The 22,262-nt window shown below is 60.1% G+C and overlaps 1 protein-coding gene across 1 annotated transcript in view; it reads right to left on the bottom strand.

Moving 5' to 3' along the window:
* CALCR (calcitonin receptor) overlaps positions 1-19,848 on the bottom strand; it is a 39,435-nt gene extending 19,587 nt beyond the window's left edge. Inside the window, 5 exon segments of the mRNA XM_031951288.1 lie at positions 8,938-9,029; positions 12,246-12,358; positions 13,376-13,486; positions 14,888-15,044; positions 19,793-19,848. Of these exon segments, the coding sequence (XP_031807148.1) occupies positions 8,938-9,029; positions 12,246-12,358; positions 13,376-13,486; positions 14,888-15,044; positions 19,793-19,825 (506 nt within the window). The 5' untranslated portion in view covers positions 19,826-19,848.
* Between the last annotated feature and the right edge of the window lie 2,414 nt (positions 19,849-22,262).

The raw sequence follows: 22,262 nt of genomic DNA, 5'->3' as shown, positions 1-22,262 counted from the left end.
GGCCGCGCTGCTCCCCCTCCCACCCATCACGGGAGGGGCCGCTGCTCCCCTCTCCTCCCCATCACGGGAGGGCCGACCAAAGTCTCCCCTCTCCCCCATCACGGGAGGGGCAGCTGCTCCCCTCTCCTCCCCCCCCATCACGGGAGGGGCCGCAAAGTCTCCCCCTCTCCCCCCCATCACGGGAGGGGCCGCGCTGCTCCCCCTCCCATCAGCTCGCAGGAAGGGCCGCGCTGCCTCTTGTAGAGTCACCGGCTCGGGAGCCACCGGGAGCCCTTTCTGGAGCGCTCCAGGCCGGCTCCAGCTGGCAGCCCCCCACCCCCACCCCGGGCGTCCCTGGGAGCCTTCCTCCCTCCAGGATCCCGGCCTCGGGCCGCTCAGACCCCGTGAGCGCAGCCCGCTCTCCGGGACCGGGAGCCCCTCGTCCAAATCCCAGGCTTTTCAAAACATCGGGAGGGGAAGGGGGGGCAGCCGGGGTGGGGGGCATAGAGTTGTGGGATTGGAAGGGATCTGGGTCAGAGACATCCTGACTCGCAGAGCACCTCCTGCTCCCCCCCTGCTCCCCCCCTCCCCCCACCAGTGCCGCCAGCCTCCGCCTGAAGGGCTCCAGAGCAGGGAGGCCCCCTCCTCCAGGCCCCCAGTGTTGCCTGGTCCTTCCACTGTGTCCCCCCAGCCTTCATCTCGTTGGGTCTGGGGCCTCCGCGTGCCAGGCTGCTGCCTCCGTGTGGGGGCGGGGAGTTGGGGGCGGCGGGGGGGGGGCGGGGGGGCTCACTCTCTGCTCGGCTCAGGGAAGCCTCCAGCGCAGTGGGAGGCCCGGCCCGGCGGGATGGGGAAAGCTCATTGGCCGCAGCCCGGCCTCACAGGGAGAACTGGGGGCAGTGCCAAAAACTCCCGGGAGCCTCAGCCCGGGGCCCCTCTTGCTTCTGGGAGGGTGTCAGCGCAGGATCGAGAGGCTCAGAACCCGACGGGCCAGTGACAAGTCAGCCCTGATGGCGGGACATGCCCCGCAGGCAGGAGCAGAGAACGGGGCGCACGCGCTGCCTGGGAAATCGGGCGTCCTTTTAGTTTAACAGATGAGAAGGACTTGTTACTTGTGGGGGCAACCCCCGACTGACTGAAAAAGTCAGCATAACCCCACATCAGTACGAAGCAGGGAAAGGATAAAAATGGAAGGGTGGCTCCCCATCCCCCAAACTCCATTCCAGTCTCTTTCAACAAGGGGTTTTTTCCCCTTGAGGCAATTGGGGCTAAGCGACTTGCCCAGGGTCACAGAGCCAGGAAGTCTTAAGAACTGAGGCTAGATTTGAACTCATGTCCTCCTATTTTCAGGGCTGGTTCAGGATAGAGCTATCCACTGCGCCCCTTAGCTGTCCTAAACAATGTTTTGATGAAGAAAAATGGATATGGATATAAAAATGGACATAAGCACAAACTACATTAATTGTAAAATGAGCTGGAGAAGGAGGCAACCCAACCACTCCCGGATCTTTGCCAAGAAAACCCCCTGCAAGGTCATGAAGAGTCAGATACAACCAGACAGCAAAATGTTAACTCCATGATGCAAATCAGTTTTAACAGACCCCGGAAGATGCTGAAAAAAAGTAGCTTGGCCAACACTTGGGATTTGACAAGCAGGCTGGCAACCCGAGGGTTAGAATTGGGCTCGCTCGCAAACTTAGATGGAGAACGGCGGCATTGTGTTAGGGGACGGGTCAGTTCCCCAAGAGCCTCCCCAGCTGTGGATCACAGCATCTGAAGGAGGGGGTTGTGGACTGGGAGTGGGATAAGTTGGAGATGAGGGGAGAGGAGGGAGGTGAGACAAGGCAATGGCCTCTCAGAGAGAGGTTGGAGAACAGCAACCGTATCAGTCTCCTTGTATCATCCCTTTGCAAGAGGAGATCCAGTCTGGGTTGGATCTCCAGCAGCCACTGGCAGGCGGCTCCTGTGTATTCCAACAGTTTTGTCTCATAAAACTGGGAGAAAACCACAGCTTAAATAAGGCTTAGTATGAAACTCAACAAAGGGAGTCACCGTCAGGATCCTGGAGAATGGAATAGGCAGGAGAAGCAGCAGCAGAAGGGAAGAGAGAACAGAGAAGAGAAGCAAGAAGAGAGAAGAGGAGAGAGAATACTCCCCACCCCGTCCCACTCTCAGACCCGGGCCAAAGACAATGAAGCCTCCACCATCTTTGAGCCCAAGGCGCCTTCTGCTCCCATCCAGTCCCATTGGAGCCAGTCCTCTGTCCCAGGGGGTGCTCTCTCCCGCCTTTCTGTGGCCACCTCAGGTCCTCTTGAGCTTCCTCTGTGCAGACGTTCTGAGCCAGTGGGGCCATGCTTTTGTCCCAGCAGCCCTTGCAGGGATCCTTCCCCTTCCGCGTGTCCTGCCTCCCACAGCAGGCTGACAATGTCTTCAGAAATCCTTTCTTGTCAGAACTTAGAAGAAAGTGCCCGATGAGCTCTGTGTAGTGAAGTAAAGACCCAAGTGGGGGAAAGACTCTTGGAAGTCCCCCAGGAGGCCGGCTCCTCCAGACAAAGAACTCCTGGGGGAGAACGTCTTGAAATAGGCCGGTGCTGGGCAGGGCCAGCTGGGGGATTCAGCCTGGCAGCCCCTGCCCGGCCAGGCCAGTGGGTACTTCCAGCTCCAACCCCGCTGCCGGCACTGCTCTCCCTGAATATTGCCAAGGCCTTTCTCTGCCTCATTTCCAAGTTACCCCGTTTGCATCATGTGTGTACCTCGTTGCAAGCACGTACCGTGTGCCAGGTGCTGTGCTCAGGGCTTTGCAGATATTCTCTCACTCGATCCTGATGCAACTTGTGCTAGTGCTATTCCCATTTGACAGATGAGGGAACTGAGGCAAACTCACCCAGCTGAAGGGTCTGAGGTCTGATTTGCAACGGGGTCACTTCCTTTCCCCGACATGAGCAGAGACCAGCTCCACTTTTTTTGTATTCCCAGCGTTCAGACCAGTCCTCAGCACGTGGTAGGTACTCGATCTGTGCTTGTTGGGGGCCGAGCGTGTCCCCAGGGAAAAGCTAAGCCCTCCTGAGACAGGGTCCAGGCAGCCTGACCTGCTTGCATGGGTGTACTAAGGCAGGCTCAGGTCTTTGTCTTTTCTCCCCCCAGAACCCCTGGGCAGCCCCTGCTCTGCTCCCGGTTCTCTGAGACGGTTCCTGGCTGCAAAGAGGCAATTTCTTTTTTCCATTTCACTTCAGAGCAGGAGAGCTGCCCCTGGAAGCCAGGAACTCAGTTGCCAAGTGGCCTGGGGTCTCTGAAGCTCATTGTTCTCCTTTGGGAAATGGGCACTTGGAGCAGCTAATGGCTCTCCCGGCTCTCAATTCCTCCCTCGTTTGGGCCGATACTCGTTTGGCCTCAGCCAGTTCTAAGGGAAGGTCGGACTCCCGGCTGCAGCTTACAGCCCCCCGCCAGCCTGAGCCTCAGTGCCTCGGTGCCCTGGCTCCCGGCCCAAAGGGAGGCTTGGTGAGCTCCTTGTGGCGCTGTCACAGAAACGGGGGTCAAGAGCCATGGAACGTCCTGGGGATGCCTGGGGCCAGGCGGCCACGACTCCCTGAGGACAAGGCTTGTGCCACCCGCTAGCTCGGGGCCCCAGAGCTCACACCCATTTCTGGGGGGCAGCGGGGGCGGGGCCGTGGGAGCCCCAGAGGGCGGCCCAGAATCCAGGGCTCTGATGCGCTGGTTCAGCTGAGAGCGTGGGGGGGGGGGGGGGGCTGATAAGTGATGGCCCATGAGTGTTGTGGAACATTATTGTTCTGCAAGAAACAACCGGCAGGAGGGTTTCAGAGAGGCCTGGGGAGACCGACAGGGACTGATGCTGGGGGAAGGGAGCGGAGCCAGGAGATGGCTGTGCGGGGCAACAATAAGGTTATAGGGAGATCAGTTCTGACGGATGCGGCTCCTCTCGGCAAGGAGGTGCTTCGGGGCCGTCCCACGGAGGGAGCCGCCCGCACCCGGGAGAGCTGGGGGCCGGTGAGACACCACGTGTCCTCGCTCTCCCTGCTGTCCTTTGCCGGCCTTTTGTTTTCTTCATTTTCGTTCTGGTTTGATTTGATTTTTCTTGTGCAGCGCGATCACTGTGAAAATCTGTGTGCACACCTGGGGCTTATTGGACGACGGGCTATCTGGGAGGGGGGGAGAGGGGGCGACCCCGAGGTTTTGCAAGGGCTGATGGTGCAGAATCATCTGTGCATGTGTTTTGAAAACTAAGAAGCTTTAATTACAGAAGGAATCAGTGCTGTCTCCTAGGCTGGGAGCACCGCTGCTCCCTCCTACAGAGCTGGGATAATTACAGTGACTCGGGAGCCAGAAGAGAAGCGGAGGAAAGGGAACAAAGGGAGGCCTCCCCAAGGGGGCCGGGGCTGGGGCCTATTCTGGATCTCTGCGGGAGCAACCAGTGCCCCAAGGACACGTGGGGGCGGGGCCGGTGGGAGGCCTGACCCGCCCCCAGAGAACCCTTTTCCTTCTCCTCCAGACAGAGAAGGCGTCAAGTGCCGGTCTCCTTCCGTCTAAGCGAGACACAAACACGGACCAACGGCCGCCTTGTCGGCCAGGGCCTCGTCCACGTCACCGGCACCTTCTCCCGTCTCAGGCCCCGTTCAAATCCACTCAGCTCCATATACACTGGGCCGCGGGGGGCTTTGAACTCCTCCCCTTTCACTCTCATCGAATCGTCCCTGAGCCCGGTTTTAGTTGCCCCCTGATGCAGAGCCCTGTGTTCACATACAGTCTGTGTCTGTGTGAGTGAGTGTGTGTTTTTTGTGTATGATTTTTTATTTAAGTAATTTCATGAGTGGAAATCTTTGTGAAATGATTTAAAATTGGTTTTTTTTTATTTAATTAGTTTATTTAAAGTATTATATTTTTTATTTTATTATTTTTTAGGGATTTTTTGTTATTATTTTTATTTAATGTTTTTAAATTTAATCTTATGGTATTTAAAATGTAGGTTGTATTTAAAATGAATTTATATTATTTAAAAATTAATTTTAAATGTAAATTATTTTATTTTATATTTTTAAGTAAAATTATTTTTTTACCATTTCTTTCAAAAACCTTTCTCCCACTCAAATCTGGACCCTCCTTTTGGCCTCCCCAGGGCCCAATCTGACCCTGTCCCCAAATGACTTCGGGTCGGGCTCCTGGGAGATTTTCCCTTTGCTTGTTTTTGGCTTTCCCCTTCCCGAAGGACGTCAGCAGGGGCTCTGAGGGCGCCCCTCCTGGAAGCTGGGAGCTGTGGCTGGCCGGGTCCCAAGGCCCCGACTTTGGACGACTCCGCTGCGACTCCCGAGACGCCTCGCACGAGATGCGCCTTCTCCCTTTGGGAGCCGCGGCCTGGGACTGGCGTCCCCGTCTCTGAGTGACAGAACCGGAGACTTAGGCTCAATCGGAACCTTCATTGCGCGGGGCCGCGGGGCAGCGAGGGGACCTTCCGTGGCTCTGCCCTGGGGGATGCACGCAGCCGGGGGCGCTGGGAATCTCCCCTAACGGGGCAGTCCCTGGGGCTCACCCGCCCCCTCCCCTTATCTCACCCGGAGTCTGGTCCGGGCCCTAACCCTAACCCTAAATTCGCCTCCTGCCAAGGGCGGGTCTTGCCCCGCTTCTCTCCCATCGCATAATCGATAGACCAGCAAACCTCCCACGGCAGCCATAAGCAAGCTTTGAGGGGCCACCGGTCCCAGCCGCATCCAGCCCCGGACAAACCCAGGGATTCCAGAGAAGGTAGAGCTGGGGCTCACCCCGGCCCCTCCTCCTTGAAGTCTCCTAGTCTGGGACGGACAAAAGGGCTTTCCCCAAGGGTGGCAAGTCAGTGCTGCCGAGACTCTCTCCCTGACCCCAGTCGCCTCAGAGATCACTCCGGCAGAGATGGAATGTGGGCTGGGAGGTGACGGTGAGAGACACAGCCGGGGAGACCCCGTCAGAGGCCGCCCGCCCTGAGCCATCCCCATCGCAACCCTACCAGGGCTCAGTTTCCAGGGGATGATCAGGATGCAGCCGCCCTGAACCGAAGCTCCATCACTTTTTTCCCCCATCACTTTTAAGAATGGAAATGAGTCCTGTGACTGAAAACTTTCCCGGCTGTGGAGGAGGGAAGTGTCTCCACCATTTTTTTCCAGCCTAGCGCAGATCCTTTGGAAGGTGAGTGGAGCCGAGAGTCTGGGGCCGGTCCCGAGGAGGAGTCCCGATGAGGCTTCTTGCGGTGCCGCCTGTGCCGGCAGTCGGACCAGACAGCCTCGGAGGTCCCTTTCAGTTCTAACGGCATCGTCCTCCCAGGTAGGAGTCTGGAAAGCTTCCTCAAGCATCTCAGACCTCTCCACTTAAAAGGATTTTTCACTTCATATTTCTATATTTATTTAGACAGACAGATCTCTTCCTTTCTAAGCGCTTGTAAGACGCGCTTCTGATGTTGACCAACAAGAACAGGTCCCAGACTCAGGGGCCCCAGGACTGCAAAGGGAAGGAGTTGGGACCCCCTTATTATCCTAACAAATGACTTAAGAATTCTTCTTCCTCCCGAAGAACCCAGTGGTTCCAAATGGTTCCAAGCTTCCAAGGAAGCCCGCCCCAGGATTGTGCCTCGTTTGGAGTTTTTGCTTGGGTAAAGCCCAAATTTTCCTCTCGGCTTCCATGTCCCCTCTCTGGGAATTTGCCAGAAGGTCTCAGACCTGGTCCTCCCGGGAGCCCGAAGGTGGCTGTCGTGTATCCCTGAGCAATCAGTCCCTTCCGCCTTCAGCCTTGCCTGCAAGACTTGCTTTTGGGTCCCCTCACCACGCTTCCCCTCTGGCCTTGATCTCTTGTGGAGCGCGGGGCTGCTTCCCCAAAGTCTAGGCTTGAACTGCACTGTTCTGGCCGCCATGTCACCTGGGGAAGCCCACTGGATTCTGTGTCCCCAGGGTTGGAGGGTGGGTGGGAGAGGCATTTTCCTACATCCTTGAGGCTGAAAAGTTCCTTGTCTCCTCTGCCCTTTGGGGTCATAGAGACTGGGATGGAAAGAAGTGTGGTTGGAGCACTGTCCCTCCTCAGAGGCTCCATTTCTCCCCCAGAGGCTCCATCTCTCCTCCAGGGGGTCCATCTCTCCTCTAGAGGCTCCATCTCTTCTCTAGAGGTTCCCCCAGAGGTTCCATCTCTCCCCCAGAGGCTCCATCTCTCCCCAAGGGGGTCCATATCTCCCAGGGTCATTCTCCCCCAGAGGCTCATCTCTCCCCAGAGGCTCATCTCAGAGGCTCCATTCTCCCCCCCCAGAGGCTCCATCTCTCCTCTAGAGGCTCCATCTCTCCCCCAGGGGGTCCATATCTCCCCGAGGGGGTCCATATCTCCCCCAGAGGCTCTATCTCTCCCCCAGAGGCTCTATCTCTCCCCCAGAGGCTCCATCTCTCTCCCAGAGGCTCCATCTCTCCTCCAGGAGGTCCATCTCTCCCCTAGAGGCTCCATTTCTCCCCCAGAGGCTCCATCTCTCCCCCAGGGGAGGCTCTGAAGTTTCCAGTTGCCAGTGGGTAGGCTGGGTGACCTGAGTGAGTGTGTGACTTGTTCCCACTCATCCCGAGGTATGGGAGAAACAGCCAAGCCCTTTCCCTCGCTGTCCCAGGCACTCCACACCCCATTCCTCCTTTACATACAAGAGGAGCCCTTCCCAGTGACAGGCTTTCAGAGAAGCCCCTTCCCTCCTTTGCTCCTGAATCCTGAATGGGATTCCCCAGCTCTGGTGGGCAAAGAGCCCACTTCTGCACCCCCTCTCACAACCATCATAAAAGCCCAGGAATAGACTCCAGGGACAGGTTTTTAATAGGAAGTGTGGGAAAGCCACAGTGATCTATGATTGCTGCAGTGCACAGGTGACCCATCAGCCCCGTTGGCAGAGTCCCTAGCGGATCCCTTCCTTGTGCCCTTTACTCCAGACTGGCCGATTATAGAAAACACTTTCACTGCAGGTTGAGCAAGAAGCCCCCGGGTCGTCTGCTTTATGAGCTTCTGGCTTTCCCAAGCTAAGTTATGCCTCTCCGCCAGTTATGCCTCTTTGTGCATTTATTTGGCCCGGAAGCTCGCAGAGCTGCCTCCCTGGTGGCTTCGGTGGGACCCAGAGCTCTTGATAAGTGAGAATGGCTTCACTCCGTGGCCAGTGGCGGGGAGGGGGTAATGCTTCCAGCCGCCGAGGCTGGGGATGCTTCCCTCGCTCTCTTGCCCCCATGCCTGGCACTCTCAGGGAGGGGGGCGGAGGCACCTGAAACCCAGCTGGCCTCGGGCGGACTACCACGCCACGTGCAGCCCCAGGGCTGTCCAGCATTTCACATTCACTAAGATCCGGAATCAGGAAATCCACGGTGGCCCCAGTTAGCTAAAAACTTGGGGGCTCACACAGAGTGACAGGATTCTCCCAAGTCTGTGGCAAATCCTTTTCCCAGGATTCCTTGGAAAGGACTTGGGCAGCTCCCAGCTCAGGCCCCCCCCCCCAAGCTGCCTGCCCTCCCCCAGCTCAGACAATTCCAGCACACCCTGGGTTGACCAAGTGCTCCCTCAAGGCCCCGGAGCTACAGGTCTCCCCTACCCTCAGGGAGCTTTTGATTGACCCCCCCCAACCCCTCCCATGGGCACAGCTCTCACCACTGGCGTGTTTCACCCTGACTGGGGTGTTTCTTCCCACCCTGAGCCTAAATCTGCTTCCCCCCCACCAGATTCTGCCCTTTGGGGTCAGGCAGGACAGACCTAACCCCTCCCCCACAGCATCGCTGGAGATGGCAGCTGACAGCCCCCCCCAATTGTCCCCTCAGACTTTATGGGCATCAGGGCAAACCCCACGGATCCCCCCTGTGCCAGGGTCCTCCCTGCCCTTGTGGTCACACCAAGGGGAAGCGATGAGACAGAGGGGGGAAGGGCAGGCGGCCCTGCACGCGCCCCCCCCACCCTGTGCCCCCAACCCTGGAAAGCACTCACTTGAAATAGAACAAGATCCCAAGGGAGCCGAGGAGGGAGGTGATGGACAGGGCGTGGCCCACCAGCGCCATGTAGTAGAGGATGTACGCCACCTGCAAGAGAAGGGAGCCGTGGCCAAGGTCTGCCCGCCCCGCCCGCCCCAGCCAGGCCTTGCCCTTCGGGGCCGACCCCGACCCCAGCCCTGGCCCGGGACGCCCCTCTGAGGTTCGCACACCCGAGACTGGTGCGTTATTGTGCGGGCGGGACATGCTTGGAGCACGCCCACGGCCCTGGTGGTGGCCCCGGGGGAGCCTTGGCGGCGGGCACGGGCCGCTGGGCCCTGGGCAGAGCCCTGAATGGGAGGGCGAGGGCTGGGTGAGGTGGGTGCTCCTCAGTGAGCCTCCCTCCTCCCCAGGGCCTGTCCATTTCTTCCTGCACCTGGGCCTCCCAGGCTTAGGACCAGCTTGTTCTTTCCTCCCCGGGGCCCCCTCCATGGCAGTCTCTGGGGTCATAGCTGCTGGGGGAGCTGCGCCTGGCCCAGCTGGCCTTATACCAGCACCTCACGGGGGGAGGAGAAGGAGGCCCGCCCTCCTGGGGCTCCCCGGTCTGCCTTTGGCTTCCGAGGCTCCCTTAAGGCCGGCGCTGGCTCAGCACAGACCGGACCCCAACGTCCTGGGAGGAAGCTCATCTTTCTAAAAAGGATTAAGGCCCTTCCCCCCTCAGGACCCAGCTCCCCCCCTCAGGACCCGGCTCCCCCCCTCAGCCCTCCCTCTCCTCCGTAATCGGCTCCTCCCGGGGAGTTGTGCCTGGCCGGCACAACCGCTGTCGCCCTCACGCTGGGGGTTCCGGTGCCCGGAGTCACAGCTCTGCACAGGCCGGTCAGGGGGCCAGAGGACGGGGCTCCGGCCCTGCTCAGGGACACGTGGCCAGTCGCCACTCGGGGAATGGCTCTTGGGGGGGATCCGCTGCCACGGAATCATTGCTTTGTCTGAAGGTAACAAGTGTCCGAGTGAATAGTATGTTTCCTCTAATGATGCATTTCTCTCATCATTCTTGGTGGAAGCCGTCGAGGAGTGGCCGCTGCTCCTCCCCGAGACCTCAGGCCTACAGCCGCTGCGCCTGAATCCCAAGCAGCCCCAAGAAGCGGCCGAACCCCCAGGGCGTGTGTCCACAGTCACTGTCCACGGCTCTCCCCAGAAGCACTAGGAGGCTGAGCTCTTCTCAGCAAGAAGTGACCCGAGAGATTCCAGCAGGCTTGGGATGGAAAAAGCCCCCCCCTCCCCGACGTACGGAGGCCGAATGGGGGTCAGAATGCGGCATCTTCACCTTTGGCACAGGCTTTTTCCTTCTCGTTTCCCCTTTGGTTCTGACTTTTCTTTCACAACATGATGACAATAGACTCGTGTTTAAAAACATCCCCACTAGAGGGAAGGTGTCCGGTCCCGGGCCGTGATCGCCGTGACGGTGTCTGTGGCTGGGGATTCTCATGGCTGGGATCTCACTTCAGCGCTGCCTCCCAGGAGTCCAGGTTGGACGGGGGTGGGCTCAGAGACGAGCTGCCCAATTCGCCCTCGTCCCCCCGAGATGGTGCCGGCCCTGACTTTTGCTCTAAGCTGTGAGGGCTGAGTCAGGCCCGTGCCTCCTCCGACTGTTCCCCCCTCAGTCCTTGGCCCCCTCCGCTCAGCCCGGACGGCCCTCGATGGCTCCCACAACCTGTCCAGATCTCCTCAGAAGCCTCCTTTTGTGACGTTACAAACACCAGGCTTCCGAGTCAGCCCCGGCCCATGGCTTCTTTAATTCCTTTATTCCAAACCCCGTCCTCCAGCCCACGGGGCATCAGACCCTGTGTACGCTCGCTTTGGCATGGAAGGCCCAAGCAGGGGAGGGGGGAGCTTGGTTTGGGGGGCTCGCCAAGGGTGCCCTGGCTTCTGTCCCCTCTGCAGCGGGGCCGCAGCCCCCTCGTTCCTGCCAAGGGAGCCACCAAATGTGAGGCTTCTTGCACTTTCCCACCCTGAGGGGATCCCGCCCTCCTGTCCCTCCCCCAGCGGCGGCTGCAGCAGCTTTCCACCTCTTCTGGCCCGAGAACGCCCAGTTCTCCCAGGAAGACCCTGCCCGTGGGGCCCGTGGTCAAAGATCTCTTGGGCGACCCATTGTTGCTACATGGAACGTGCTAAATCTGTGGCGAGTCTTAGCCTTCTTCGCATCCGGATTTCTTTAAAGGGCTCCTGTGAGGAGAGTCCTTGCTGGGCTTTGTGGGCAGCTGATCCCTCATGCTCCTGCCAGGAGGCACCAGGGAAGCGGGCACGGGGAGGTGCCGCTCCTGCCAGGAGGCACCGGGGAAGCGGGCACGGGGAGGTGCCGCTCCTGCCAGGAGGCACCGGGGAAGCAGGCACGGGGAGGTGTCCTGCCAAGGGGCTGGCTCTCTTGGGTTCGTTCCGTCGGTTCCTACCACAGCAGTCTCAGGCCGGCATGTGGGGAGCTGCCATTCGAGGTGGCCTGAAGCCCGTTGTGGGGAAGGTGGTGCACTCGACCAAGGCGCCCGGTCGCTTGTGGCAGGTTACTCAGTAGGTGACAAGCATCCAGCCAGAGCAGACTGGCCCGACACGGCTCTATTCAGAGGAGGACCACAGACCATGTGCCGGGAGACTGTGGGCTCTGGACCCCGCAGCCCAGACCCCTGTGCAGTCCGGGCCGGGAGGCACTCAGGACCTCCACTACCTCAGCCAAGGATTTCTTCTGAATAAAAACAAAACTCCCTCCTCCTTCCCCCAACTCTGGACAGCCCAGAAAGCCCACAGTGTTTCCAGGCCAGACTCAGGGCTTGGGATACTGGGTAGGACGGGACTGAAGTCCTGCTGCCGTCCCCAGGAGCCGCCAAGGGGCTTGGATGCCGGGAATGACCCCCACCAATTTTTCTCTCCATAGGCAAAGTATGTCCCCCACTCTTCCCAGATCTCAGAAGGCCAGGAGCCCCTCTGCTGTTCCCAGGGCTCACGTGGGCTTGTTCCTCTCCCGGGCAAACTTGCTGATGCGCGTGGCTCAGGCTTCCCAGGAGAGGTTGTGGAGGGAGGGGGAGAGGGCTGTGCAGTCCAGGAATTTGGTGCTTCCCTCCACCGCTTTGGGCATCTCTAAGGCAGATCTGGCTTAGTGGGCAGGGGGAGGGGACTTCCGTCTCTTCTGACCCTCAGCTGGAGGGCAGGCAGTGGCCCGGGAGCTTCCTTAGAGCCCTGGGAGGCTCAGTCCCTCCGGCCCCTTGGTCACTGCCCATCCTTCCCACTGAGGGCTCAAGTCCCACCTTTCCACCTGTTAGGGGCTGGAGCTGAGCTCACCTTCAGCTTCTCTGACGTGAAGGAGTTGCACAGGGTGTAGTTGGACCATGTCCGGTTACTCTCGGGATGCTGGAACCAGTTCCCATGCTCATCGCAGTACTTGGAGGCCTGTTCTGCAAAAATGGAACCCAATAGGAACTGTAAGTACCAGGAACCCAGGAGGAGGAAGCTGGTCCGCTCCAAGGGCGTTTGGAACACACGCTGCTTCCCACTGGACCGGGGAGACACCATCCTGTGCTCCTGAACCAGAGACTGGGGGTCAGCACCAGGGACAGCAGCACCCTGGTTGGGACCTTCTTTGGGACTGCCCCTTCTCGGGACAAAGACAGGGATCCCGAGGATGTAAGAGCTTGTTCCCCTGGCCTCTCCCTTCTCTGAACCTGTAATCATTCCCCTTCTTCCTGGAAAGAACTCTGGAATGAAACTCAGAGCAAAAACTGCCACTCAGTGCTGCTGGTTGGACTTGGGGTTCCCTGGGGGTCATCGTGGGGACCCTGCCTTCGAGACCGTCAGAAAGGCCAGCCACCTGCTCGGACCCTGCCCTGTCAGACCAACATCTGCCCTCTCAGAAAAGGGAAGCCGGTTCTCCAGGCCGAGGCGCTGACAGGAGGCCGGGGTGAGGTTGCCGTGACAACGAGATGCAGGCTCAAGCAGTGTCTGGGATGGGGAAGCAGCTGTGCCCACTCACAGATGATGGAAAGGGCACAGAGCGAGCTTGGGGAGGGGGCAGCCCCCGTGCTATCGGGATGGCTTTCAGAGGGGAAACCAAAGCAAGCAGCCACCAGCTCCTTGTCTTTCAGCAAGGGAAGGTCACAGCATCCCATGCTTCTGCTGGCACCCTGGGGTGTTCTGGGGGACAGAAGGCCCAGCAGCTTTCCCCCTTCTGTGTCTCAATCACTCCCCAGACCATCTGAATCTCCTCAGCCCAGACTTGGCAGGGAACTCATGGCACCTATCTGAACCCGACCGAAATCAGTGTCTTCTCCATAAGGTGCTTGCCTAGTGTCCCCACTCTCTGCTCCAGTGGCAGGAGCCCCCTGAATTATCTCCTTCAGTATGGGGATAGCTCTCCTCTGGGGGACGCCTGCCCAGGTCTCTAGCCTAAGTCTGCTTCCTTTACCTTCCTTTACCTGTTGGATCAAAGTCGGGGAAGTAGTCGGGACAGTTCTGCACAGAGACCTTCCCAGCAGGTGTGTCGTCCCAGCAGAGCCATCCATCCCATGTGCGGTTACAAAACAGACCTAGCAGGGGAAAAAGAGCAAGGTTGGTCCCGGCCCCTCCAGAAATCCTGCTGCCCTCAAGGAAGACAAATGCAGTGGCTAAATGGTAGGATGGAGTCATGTTTATCTGGAGACACCGTGTCTCCAGCAGACTTCCAGCAGCTCCTTATTGTACCCAGGGATGCACTGGGGCCCAAGTTCCCTGGAGGCCCAACCATGGGGATAGCCATGGCTCCTTCCACTCTGACCTGCCCCTTCCTCTGGGAATTCAGGCTTGAGGTCAGGATGGCTTTGAGGATGAATGGGCACGGATCCAGTAGCCTCTATTTCAGCTCTAAATACCCCCAAGAGACCCCACTATGACACAGGGGACCTCTTCTTGAGGGGACTTCTTCTTCTGGGTGATGTCTCTTCATTTTTCCAGTTCTACAATTTGGGACCAGGAAGAGCAAGGCTCATGACAACCCTTCCCAGATTTGCAGGGGGCTCCCTGTCCCACAAGCCTCTGCCCCAGAGGAGCCGTGTTCTTTCTGTTGGTGCAGTCAAGATCTCTGCTAAGTGACCCTGGCAGGGAGATACTCCAGGCCCCATCACCCCCTTTTACCCAGGAGGGAACTGAAGATGGAGGGGAGTTTGGTGACCCTGGATGGCTTTCCATCTGCCCATCTGTCTGTCTCTCTCTTTGTGATTCCTTCCCCCCCCCCAAAAAAAAAATGCCAGGCTTGATTCAGATTTGCAAGAAGCTGTCAAGCTGAATTATGTTGAAAAACAAAAGGAGATTGTAGGGAAGGGGAAAATCTGGAACTCAAAATCCTAATAAGATGCATGTTGAAAACCATCTCTACATGTAATTGGAAACAAAAATATATCAGTAAAAGATGAGTGAAAAAAGAAAAACAAAGGGAGATAACTTGGAGTTACAAATAAGGAAAGATGCTGCCCCAACCCATGGGTCTGCCTGGAACATGTGCTTTGTGCAAGGGTCCAACCACAGCTTCCTGGACAAGAGAGGAGACATGTCCTCCTGTTTCCTCCTGACTGGACTCCTCTTTGCAAGGCTGCCCTCCTTGTGTCCTTTGGGCTAAGGAGCAGAAGGACTTGGGCGGAGGAAGCCTGGACACACCCCCTGTCCCCAGTGCCTCCTGGACCTGCCCCAACCCCCCACCCCCACCCTGCCCAAAGGCACAATGGGCAAAGGATTGTAGCCACTATGTCCCAGGAGCCGTGGGGGGCTGGAAGGAGGCTTCTGGCTTCTGAATCTTGGTGGGGGGGATCTGGGGCAAGGGAAGGATATCCTGGGAGCTCAGCCAGATGTTCCAGGCCTGATCTCTGAGAACGTGGGGGGTGGGGTGGGAGGGAGGCCAGATGGAGGAGTGACAGGCCCTGGCCCAGACCCTTGGCCCATTTGCCTCCCAAGGTTACCTGTCTTTTGGTAGGGGGGCTTGCTGTTCATTTGCTCGAAGCACTTGAACTGAGCATCCACGATCTTCTGACGCTCCGGCGAGACATCTGTGATGACCTCAGGCTCTAGGGTGGGCTCGGAGTCATTGAGAGAGGAGGCCAGGCCGGTGGACAGCACCTGGATACAAGGGGAGGGCGGTAGTTGGCGGAGGGTGGGAGCAGAACGGGCCTAGGAGACTCCCCGCCTTCCCTCCAGGATCTCTAAGGCGTCCCTAGCCAAGGAAGGAGCCCTGTCCTGGGACAGAAGCCGCTGGTCTACCCTGGCAGAGGGCACATGGTCGCCCAAGGAGGGGTAACCCACGGAGGGGTAACCTGTGGAGGGGTAACCCGCTGTCGCCCCCACTCTTGCCCGGCCGGGAGGGGGCTGCTTGGTCTATGACAGTCTTGCCCTTGGGACAGCTCAGTGGAGGTGTCCCTGCCCCCCCGCCCCCAGGGGAAAATAAAGGCAGGGGATGGAATAGTGAGGAAGAGGAAGGCTGGTCAGGCTGGGTGGCCCGAGGGATAGTGCTTGCTATGCAAGGAGCTGAGGGACAGCTGAGGTTGTGAAGGTCTGCGACGTCCCAAAGGACTTTGTCTTTCATCCTGGGGATCAGAGGAAGCTGCGGGGGAGGGGACGAGGAGATAACGGGGTCAGCTGTGGAAGGTTGTAAGGGTCCATGAGAAAGGTCAGGCAAGCGCAATTGGGATGTAAGTAATGGTCTCGAGGTCCCTGGATGTGACTGGGGATGAGTACATAGGGACTTCCTTCGTGGGTGGGACCTCCAGCTGCAGCGGGGATCCTAGTTACTCTGACATCGCGTCAAGTTCTGGGTGTGATCATCATCGATTGGCTTGTGCCTGTGGACCCTACATAAGCCCAGAGAAGGAGGGACTTGACCTCCCTTTTTCCCCTGGAACTTGGCCCTGGGGAGCGATACCGAGGTAGTGCAGAGGTTGTGGAGCGAGGTGTAAACCTCGAGAATGAAGTCTCGGGAGCCTGTTGTGCTCAAACTGTGTCCATATGAGAGTGGCGTGGGATCCTGGAGGCCACAGAACAGAGGGAAGATTTACTAGCGTTTCTCTGATTAGGCCCAGGAACCAGGATCCATTAGTGGTAGTTGAGTGCGATGATAGCACTTTACAGGGCAAATGAGCATGATCTCTAAGGGACTGTGGCCATGCTGGCCACCCCTCCCTGGCCTCCAGCCGGCTTTAGGAAGGAACAGATGCAAGCGACCCCGGTGGGAAAAGCATCTCCCCTGCAGCATAGGCCCTTTCTCCCCTTGAGGAAACAGGCCTGAGTGGGCGTGACGGTCTTCTGGACCCCTGCTGAGAGCCCCCTGGGTCACTGGGAGCCTCTGCTCCTCTTCCTGGAGAAGGGGCTTCTTCTGGCCCCTCTGGCCTTTCCAGCTGGATAGCCACCCCCCGATAGGACAGGCAGCTGTTTCTTTCTGGCTTTCCTGGGATGTTCTCCCTTTAGTCTGCTTTGCTAAAGGCTCCTTTAAAGCACAAGGGCCGTTTCCAGGGAGGGACAAAGACAAGGTTGGCCCAGCTCCCCGTGGCTGCCCCTGATCCCATGGCTGGGGGTGGGGACAGACGCTGCTCCGTGGCCTGCCCGGGGGGCCCCTCTGCAGTGTCCCATGTGGCAGTTTAGCAGCCATACGCATGATGTCATTCCCCAGAGCTCCAGCCAATGATATCACGCCTATGACCGCCAAGCCACTGCCTGGCTGCCGTGCAGGGGACGCGGGAGCCATCGCTTGGCGGGTTCCCAGCGTGTGACGAGGGCAGAGCCAGAGCTGGTCAGTGCCCAAGGTCCGTCCAATCCTGGGGCCTGGGAGCCTAGGGCTGGCAGGGAGTCCCCCGGGCACTGGGGATTCTGCCTCAAGGATCCTGGTCCCAGTCTCAGAACCGCATTTTCCTGGACGTGGAGACCATCAGGCTCCCAGAATCCCAGAGCTGGAAGGGTGGGCACCGGACCCAGGGGAGCCTCGGGGAGTTCACTTCAGGCCCCTTGGGAAGGTGGTGGACCTTCCTCCAGAGAGTGGGGGTGGGGAGGGGCCCTTCTGGGGCGGGCTCCAGTCTGGGAGAGCCTCAGGGGTGGGAATTCTGCCGCCTCCCACTCTGCCTCTGCCTCTGTGACAACCCCCCCCCCAAGTTGTCCCTGTGTCTGTTCAAGCCCCAGAAGGATGTGACAGAAGAACATCAGACCAATGTGATCTCGTCAACCAAACAGACTCGTGGAAAACGTTTGGTCCAAGGTGGCTAAAATTCATAAATGAACTCCCACTGCGACAACGCCGATGGCATGGACCAGGGAGGGGGACGCCCCCAACTCGCCCACTGGGCACAGACACTACCTTAGCCCGGGTCACGTCCCACAAGCCTGAGGTCCCCGGGCTCGAGTTCCAGGCTGGGTGTCCCCAAGGGCAAGGAACAGAAGCTGAATCCAAGATGCCGGGAGCAGCAGGAAGGCGACCCCCCCAGACCCCCAAAGTCCTTTGTGGTGCTCAGGGAGCCGTGGAATTATCTCAGTTCTTAGCAATGTTTAGAGCAAATCAGACTTGCCTGGAGCAGGTCGGAGAACTCATTTAACTCCCAGATGAGGGGCCTAAATCTTGGGGGTCAAAAGTGCACGGTCTGCCTTGCTGAAAACTCCTCAGAGACCCCCCTGGGAAACAGTAGTTGAGAAACAGGGCCTTACAGGGAGCCTCATCTCCTGGTGGGGAGCCTCACCCCTTTATGGGGAGCCTCACCTCCTTGTGGGGAGCCTCATCTCCTGGTGGGGAGCCTCACCCCTTTATGGGGAGCTTCACCACTTTATGGGGAGCCTCGCCCCCTGTGGGGAGGCTGGCCCGTAGGTGAGCTGCTTTCAGTTGCCCTCCACACTTTCCCATTCCCTTTTGGAGAATTTTCCCTAGGGGCCTGCCGGACCATCTAGGCCCTGATCGTGGTTGGGCTGAGCCTGCTTCCTTGGGTAAGCCCAGCACGGCTCAGTGCAGAGTGGTCTGCGCCCTGTTTTCCCATGTCCGTTTGGGTAAGAGCCTGGAGTCTCCCCTGCCCACACTGTGGTACTTGGACACGGGTGCCCAAAGAGACTCCGTGGGAAGTCTTGCCCCGCTGGCCAGCGGCCCAAGCCCACACTAGGCCAGGCTGCTCTGCCCAGGCCAGGACAACTGCTGCGGGCACTAAATCATCCAGCTGGCCAGCGGGCGTGGGAAGAGCAGGGCTGCGAGGGCCTGGAGCGGGTCAAATGACCTCAGCACCCGCTCTGGAAAATCCTATTCCCTGAATGCAGCCGGATGGGCAGAGGGGAGTCTGGGAACAAAAAGGCTCAGAAAGCCCGGGAGAAGCTTTCCCGAGAAACACCCTGGGGTGAGGAGCAAGGTATGCGGGGCCAGGCTAGCCCCGTCCTTCAGGGCCAGGTTTCTGTGGTTCTGGGGCCAGGCTCAGGGGCCCCTCTGGAGACTAGACCAGCCCCTTCCTTCTGGGGCCATGTGGTTCTCGGCTGGGTTCCCAGGTTCCTTCTGGGCCAGGCTCATGTGGTTCTAGGACCAGGGTCGGGGGCTCCTCCTGGGGCCTTAATCCAGACCCTCTCTGCCCACCTTTCCCACCACGGTCAAAGGACAGCCATCTTTCTCATGAAATGGTCCCTTCAGAACAAACCCAGCCCAAGCCCCATGCGGCCCCTTCCTTTCACACCTGGCCCGATGCTGGAGCTGCCGGTGGGTTTGGCTCATCCTCTAGTTAGTGGCCAACTGGACCTTCCTGCAGGTCGGCGCCCATCAACAAAATCCTTTGTCCAGTCCTCCTCCCCTGGCCCTCCCCTTCCTCCCACTGTGCTCCCCTCCTCCCTCGCCACCCCCTCCCCAGCCCCTCTCCCCCCAATCGTCTCGTGGCTCCCTTCAAGACTCTGAGTCCCTCCCCCTCCCCCAGGACCTCCCCTCTGGTTGCCCCTTGTCTCTCCCCAGTGGCTGGGGAGCTCCTTGAGGACCTGGTGGCCTTGGCCCTTTTTGGGTAACTCCACTGTTCGGCACCGAGCCAGTTCTGCTGCTGGACGGAGGACGGACGGACAGAGGGATGGACGGAGGGACGGATGGAAAGGAGGGGCTGAGTCTGAGAAGGTCAGAGGAGCCAATGGAAAGTCTTGCCTTGGGATCCAAACGTCACTGTCACCAGCGTAAGCTTGAGAAGCATCCTGAGGGAGCAGCTCTAAAGAAGAGGCGGCCTTCACTGGGCTTCAGCCTGGGGGCGGGCCCCAAAGTATCTGTCCTGCTGGGCTCAGTTCTGAACTTTCCAGAGGTAACAGGGAGGTGGCCGCTTCCGGGCCCCTTCCTGAATCGGTCCTAGCCACGCTCCCCTACACTTGGTGGGTATGTCCCGTGTCCCCCCATTGGATTGTGAGTTCCTCAAGGGCAGGGGCCGCATCTGCTTCTGTTCATGTCCAGACTGTGTGATAGCCCTTAATATACTTCTTCATTTGTTTGTTCGTTCATTCATCTGTTTGTTCATTGGTTCATTCATTCATTCATTTGTTCATGTGTTTGTTCCTTCCTTCATTCACACGAGTGACTCATCCCGCTTGGCCCAGAGGCCCGGACTCTGGGCACTAAGTGTGGAGGCCCTTAGTGGAGAAGCCTGCATTGCCCTGGGGCACCTCAGCAGGGTGCGCCCTCCCAGAAGCCCCCAAGCAGCCTTTGGCAGACCACCCGCTGGGCACGGTCTGGGGGCCCCCTCAGGGGTGGGTGGGCCTGAGTGGCTGCTGCCTCCCATCCAGCTTGGGGGTCTTGGGCAGACCCCGGCCGCCTTGCCAATGACCTCACGGGTTAATTGATGATGGGGGTGGGCAGAGGCGGGGCTGGGACCCCCCATTTTTTTTGCACTTACGGTGAGAAGGACAGCGCCCAAGAACTTCTCCATGGTGAGTCTCCCAAGGTCGCCGATTCTCCTGGAAGGACAAAGAGACAGGCAGCTGTGAGCAAGGGCTCCGTCCCCCACCTTTTCCTTCTGTTCTTTTGGTCCCTGAAACCTCTGGGCTCCAGGGCTGCCTCCCAGCCCCCCGGGGAGCCTCTGGGGCCCCAGAAGGGGAGCCCCGCCCTCCGACCAGCTCTCCCTTTGTCTGTTATCTGGAAGCTCCTGGTGGAGGAGGGAGAGCAGGTAGCGGCCCCCACCCCCGCCGGAAGGTGGCCGGGTCCTGCCCAGCGTCAGCATCTTGGGCAGCTCTGGGATCTCCCTGAGCTGCGACGGCCGCCCCCTCCTGGCCGGCTCTGCCCCCCCTTCAGAGGCCTCTCTCTCTGACACCCCCGACATTGCGGGGCCCTCCCAGGGCCGGGGAGGCCACAGCGGCCTCCCCCTTGGAGGGCTCAGCCGGGCGGGAAGGAGGCCGGGTCCCTGCCCAAGGGCCGGACGCTTCAGGTGGGGAGGAGAGCTTCTGCACTAGCGTTGGCAGCGGGGGCCCCCCAGACCCCGTCCGCTTCGGACTCGGCCCCAGGGTCCCTGCGCCGCAGACGTTCTCTGGGGTTAACAGCGCTGACTTCTGGGAGGGGGGCAAGGCGGGCCCTGGGGCAGGGAGGGCCTGGCGCGCAGTCCCGACCTCCCAAGGGCCGCATCTTTTCCTGCCCCTTTCCGGCCTCCCAGAGAAGGGTGCCAGGGGCTGCACCTTTCCGAGTCCGGGGTCGCCCCCGCCTAAGCCCCTGCCCCGCGGGCTGCCACGTGAGCCGGGCCGGGCCGGTGACATCCTGGGGACTTTCCAGCTTCCGGAGCCGGGCTCCCCCTGCTCTGGCCGTGAGAGCCCAGGGGTGTCTGCACCTGGTGACTGCGAAGGGGCTGGGGGAGGCTCTGCTCCCACAGCCTTGGGTCCCTCTCAGGGCCCTGCCTCCCTCTCCCGCCTGGCAGGGCTCAGGAGAAAGGTGCCCGAGTCAGGAGACCGACCCTGGCCCCATGGGGGGGGCTGAGTGGTCCCCGACAAGCGGCCGGCGCCATCTCTACGGAGCTTCCCCCGGGGGAGGGGGGTCCTGCGGGGCTGGGACTGCAGGTGCGTCCCTTCCTCGAGCTGGGCTTGGACAAAGGCCCCTCCTCTCGGAACCGGGCTTGGCCGACTGCCGCCCGGGGCTTTTTCTCGCCCTGGCAGAACCAAGAGCGCTCTCCCCGGCTGGGCCAGCTCTGCCCCGGGGCCATCCCACTCCGTGGGGCAAGGATGGGAGCCTGCGTGTGGCTCTGGGTGCGGAGGGCTCCCTTCTTTCCAGCCCGTGGGGGCGCGGGCTTTTTGGGGGCTCTCTGTGGCGGGACCGGAGTCCCAGGCGCACAGGGCAGCAGTCGGCCTGGGCCCGAGTGGGGGGGGCTGCTCCCCTGCAGGGCCTGGGGCTCTGCCCCCCACAGATGGCCGCTGAGCGGCTGGGGGAGGGGCACAGCAAGATTTTGCTGCAAACCATGCCCTCGGACCCAGTTCTCAGCACCGAGCTCGGGCAGGGGGGTCATCCGGGAGCACCACAGCCCCCGCCTCCAGAGCCCCGGGGAAAGGGGGCCCTAAGGGCCAGGCGCCACACCACAGGGACCTCAGTGAGGTAAGGAGGAGGACCGTGGCATCTGGGGTCCAGGAAGGGCTTCTCGGAGCAGGGAGCACTGTCCTGGGGCAAGGAGGGGGGGGGGGGGATTCCGAGGGACCTCGGGGCCGGGCCATGGGGAGGGGCCGCGGGGAGGGGCCACAGGGAGGGGCCATGGGGAGGGGCCGCGGGGAGGGGCTCAGGGGCAGGGGCCCTTTGGGAGGGCCATGGGGCAGGACCCCGCTGCTGTGGCCCTGCCGTTCTGGGATGAGCCGGCGGGGGCCCCGCTGTGAAGGGCCCCGGGGTCCCCCTGCTGGGCTGAGGGAGGCTTGGGGCCAGACTTTCAGGGAGAACTGACCCGGGGATGGGACCCTGGCTGCATGTATGGCCTGGGCAGGTGCCGTGACTCAGTTTCTGCAACTGTAAAACGGGGCTCTCCAGGGCTGCAGTGCTCTCCTTGCCCGGCTGCGTGAGGATTAAAGGGAGGTGCATCAAGCGCCCCCCAAACCTCGGGTCCCGGGGCTTTTCTCTCAGGATGGAGGGAAAGACAGGGCTTTGGGGGTCCAGGTGGGGTCAGGCAGCCTCCTCCTCAGGATTTTGGGGGCAGGCCTGTGGTGGGGTCATCTTCCCCCCAGGGCCTCGACGGAGAGCTGAGAACGGTCCCAGATCCCCTCGGCCTCAGTTTCCCCACGGACACCCCGGGCTCCAGCCCTTGGCTCCGGTGGGTGGGACCCGCTCTTTCTCACGGCCCGGCTGGGGGAGGGGGACACAGCTGTGCTTTCTCATCAGGGCTGCTCTTTCCAGGCGGAACTTGG

Source organism: Sarcophilus harrisii, chromosome 1 (genome assembly GCF_902635505.1).
Source record: "Sarcophilus harrisii chromosome 1, mSarHar1.11, whole genome shotgun sequence".
Classification (NCBI taxonomy): Eukaryota; Metazoa; Chordata; class Mammalia; order Dasyuromorphia; family Dasyuridae; genus Sarcophilus; species Sarcophilus harrisii.
The sequence above is the reverse complement of the archived record's forward strand: the minus strand, read 5'-3'. Positions and strand labels throughout refer to the sequence as shown.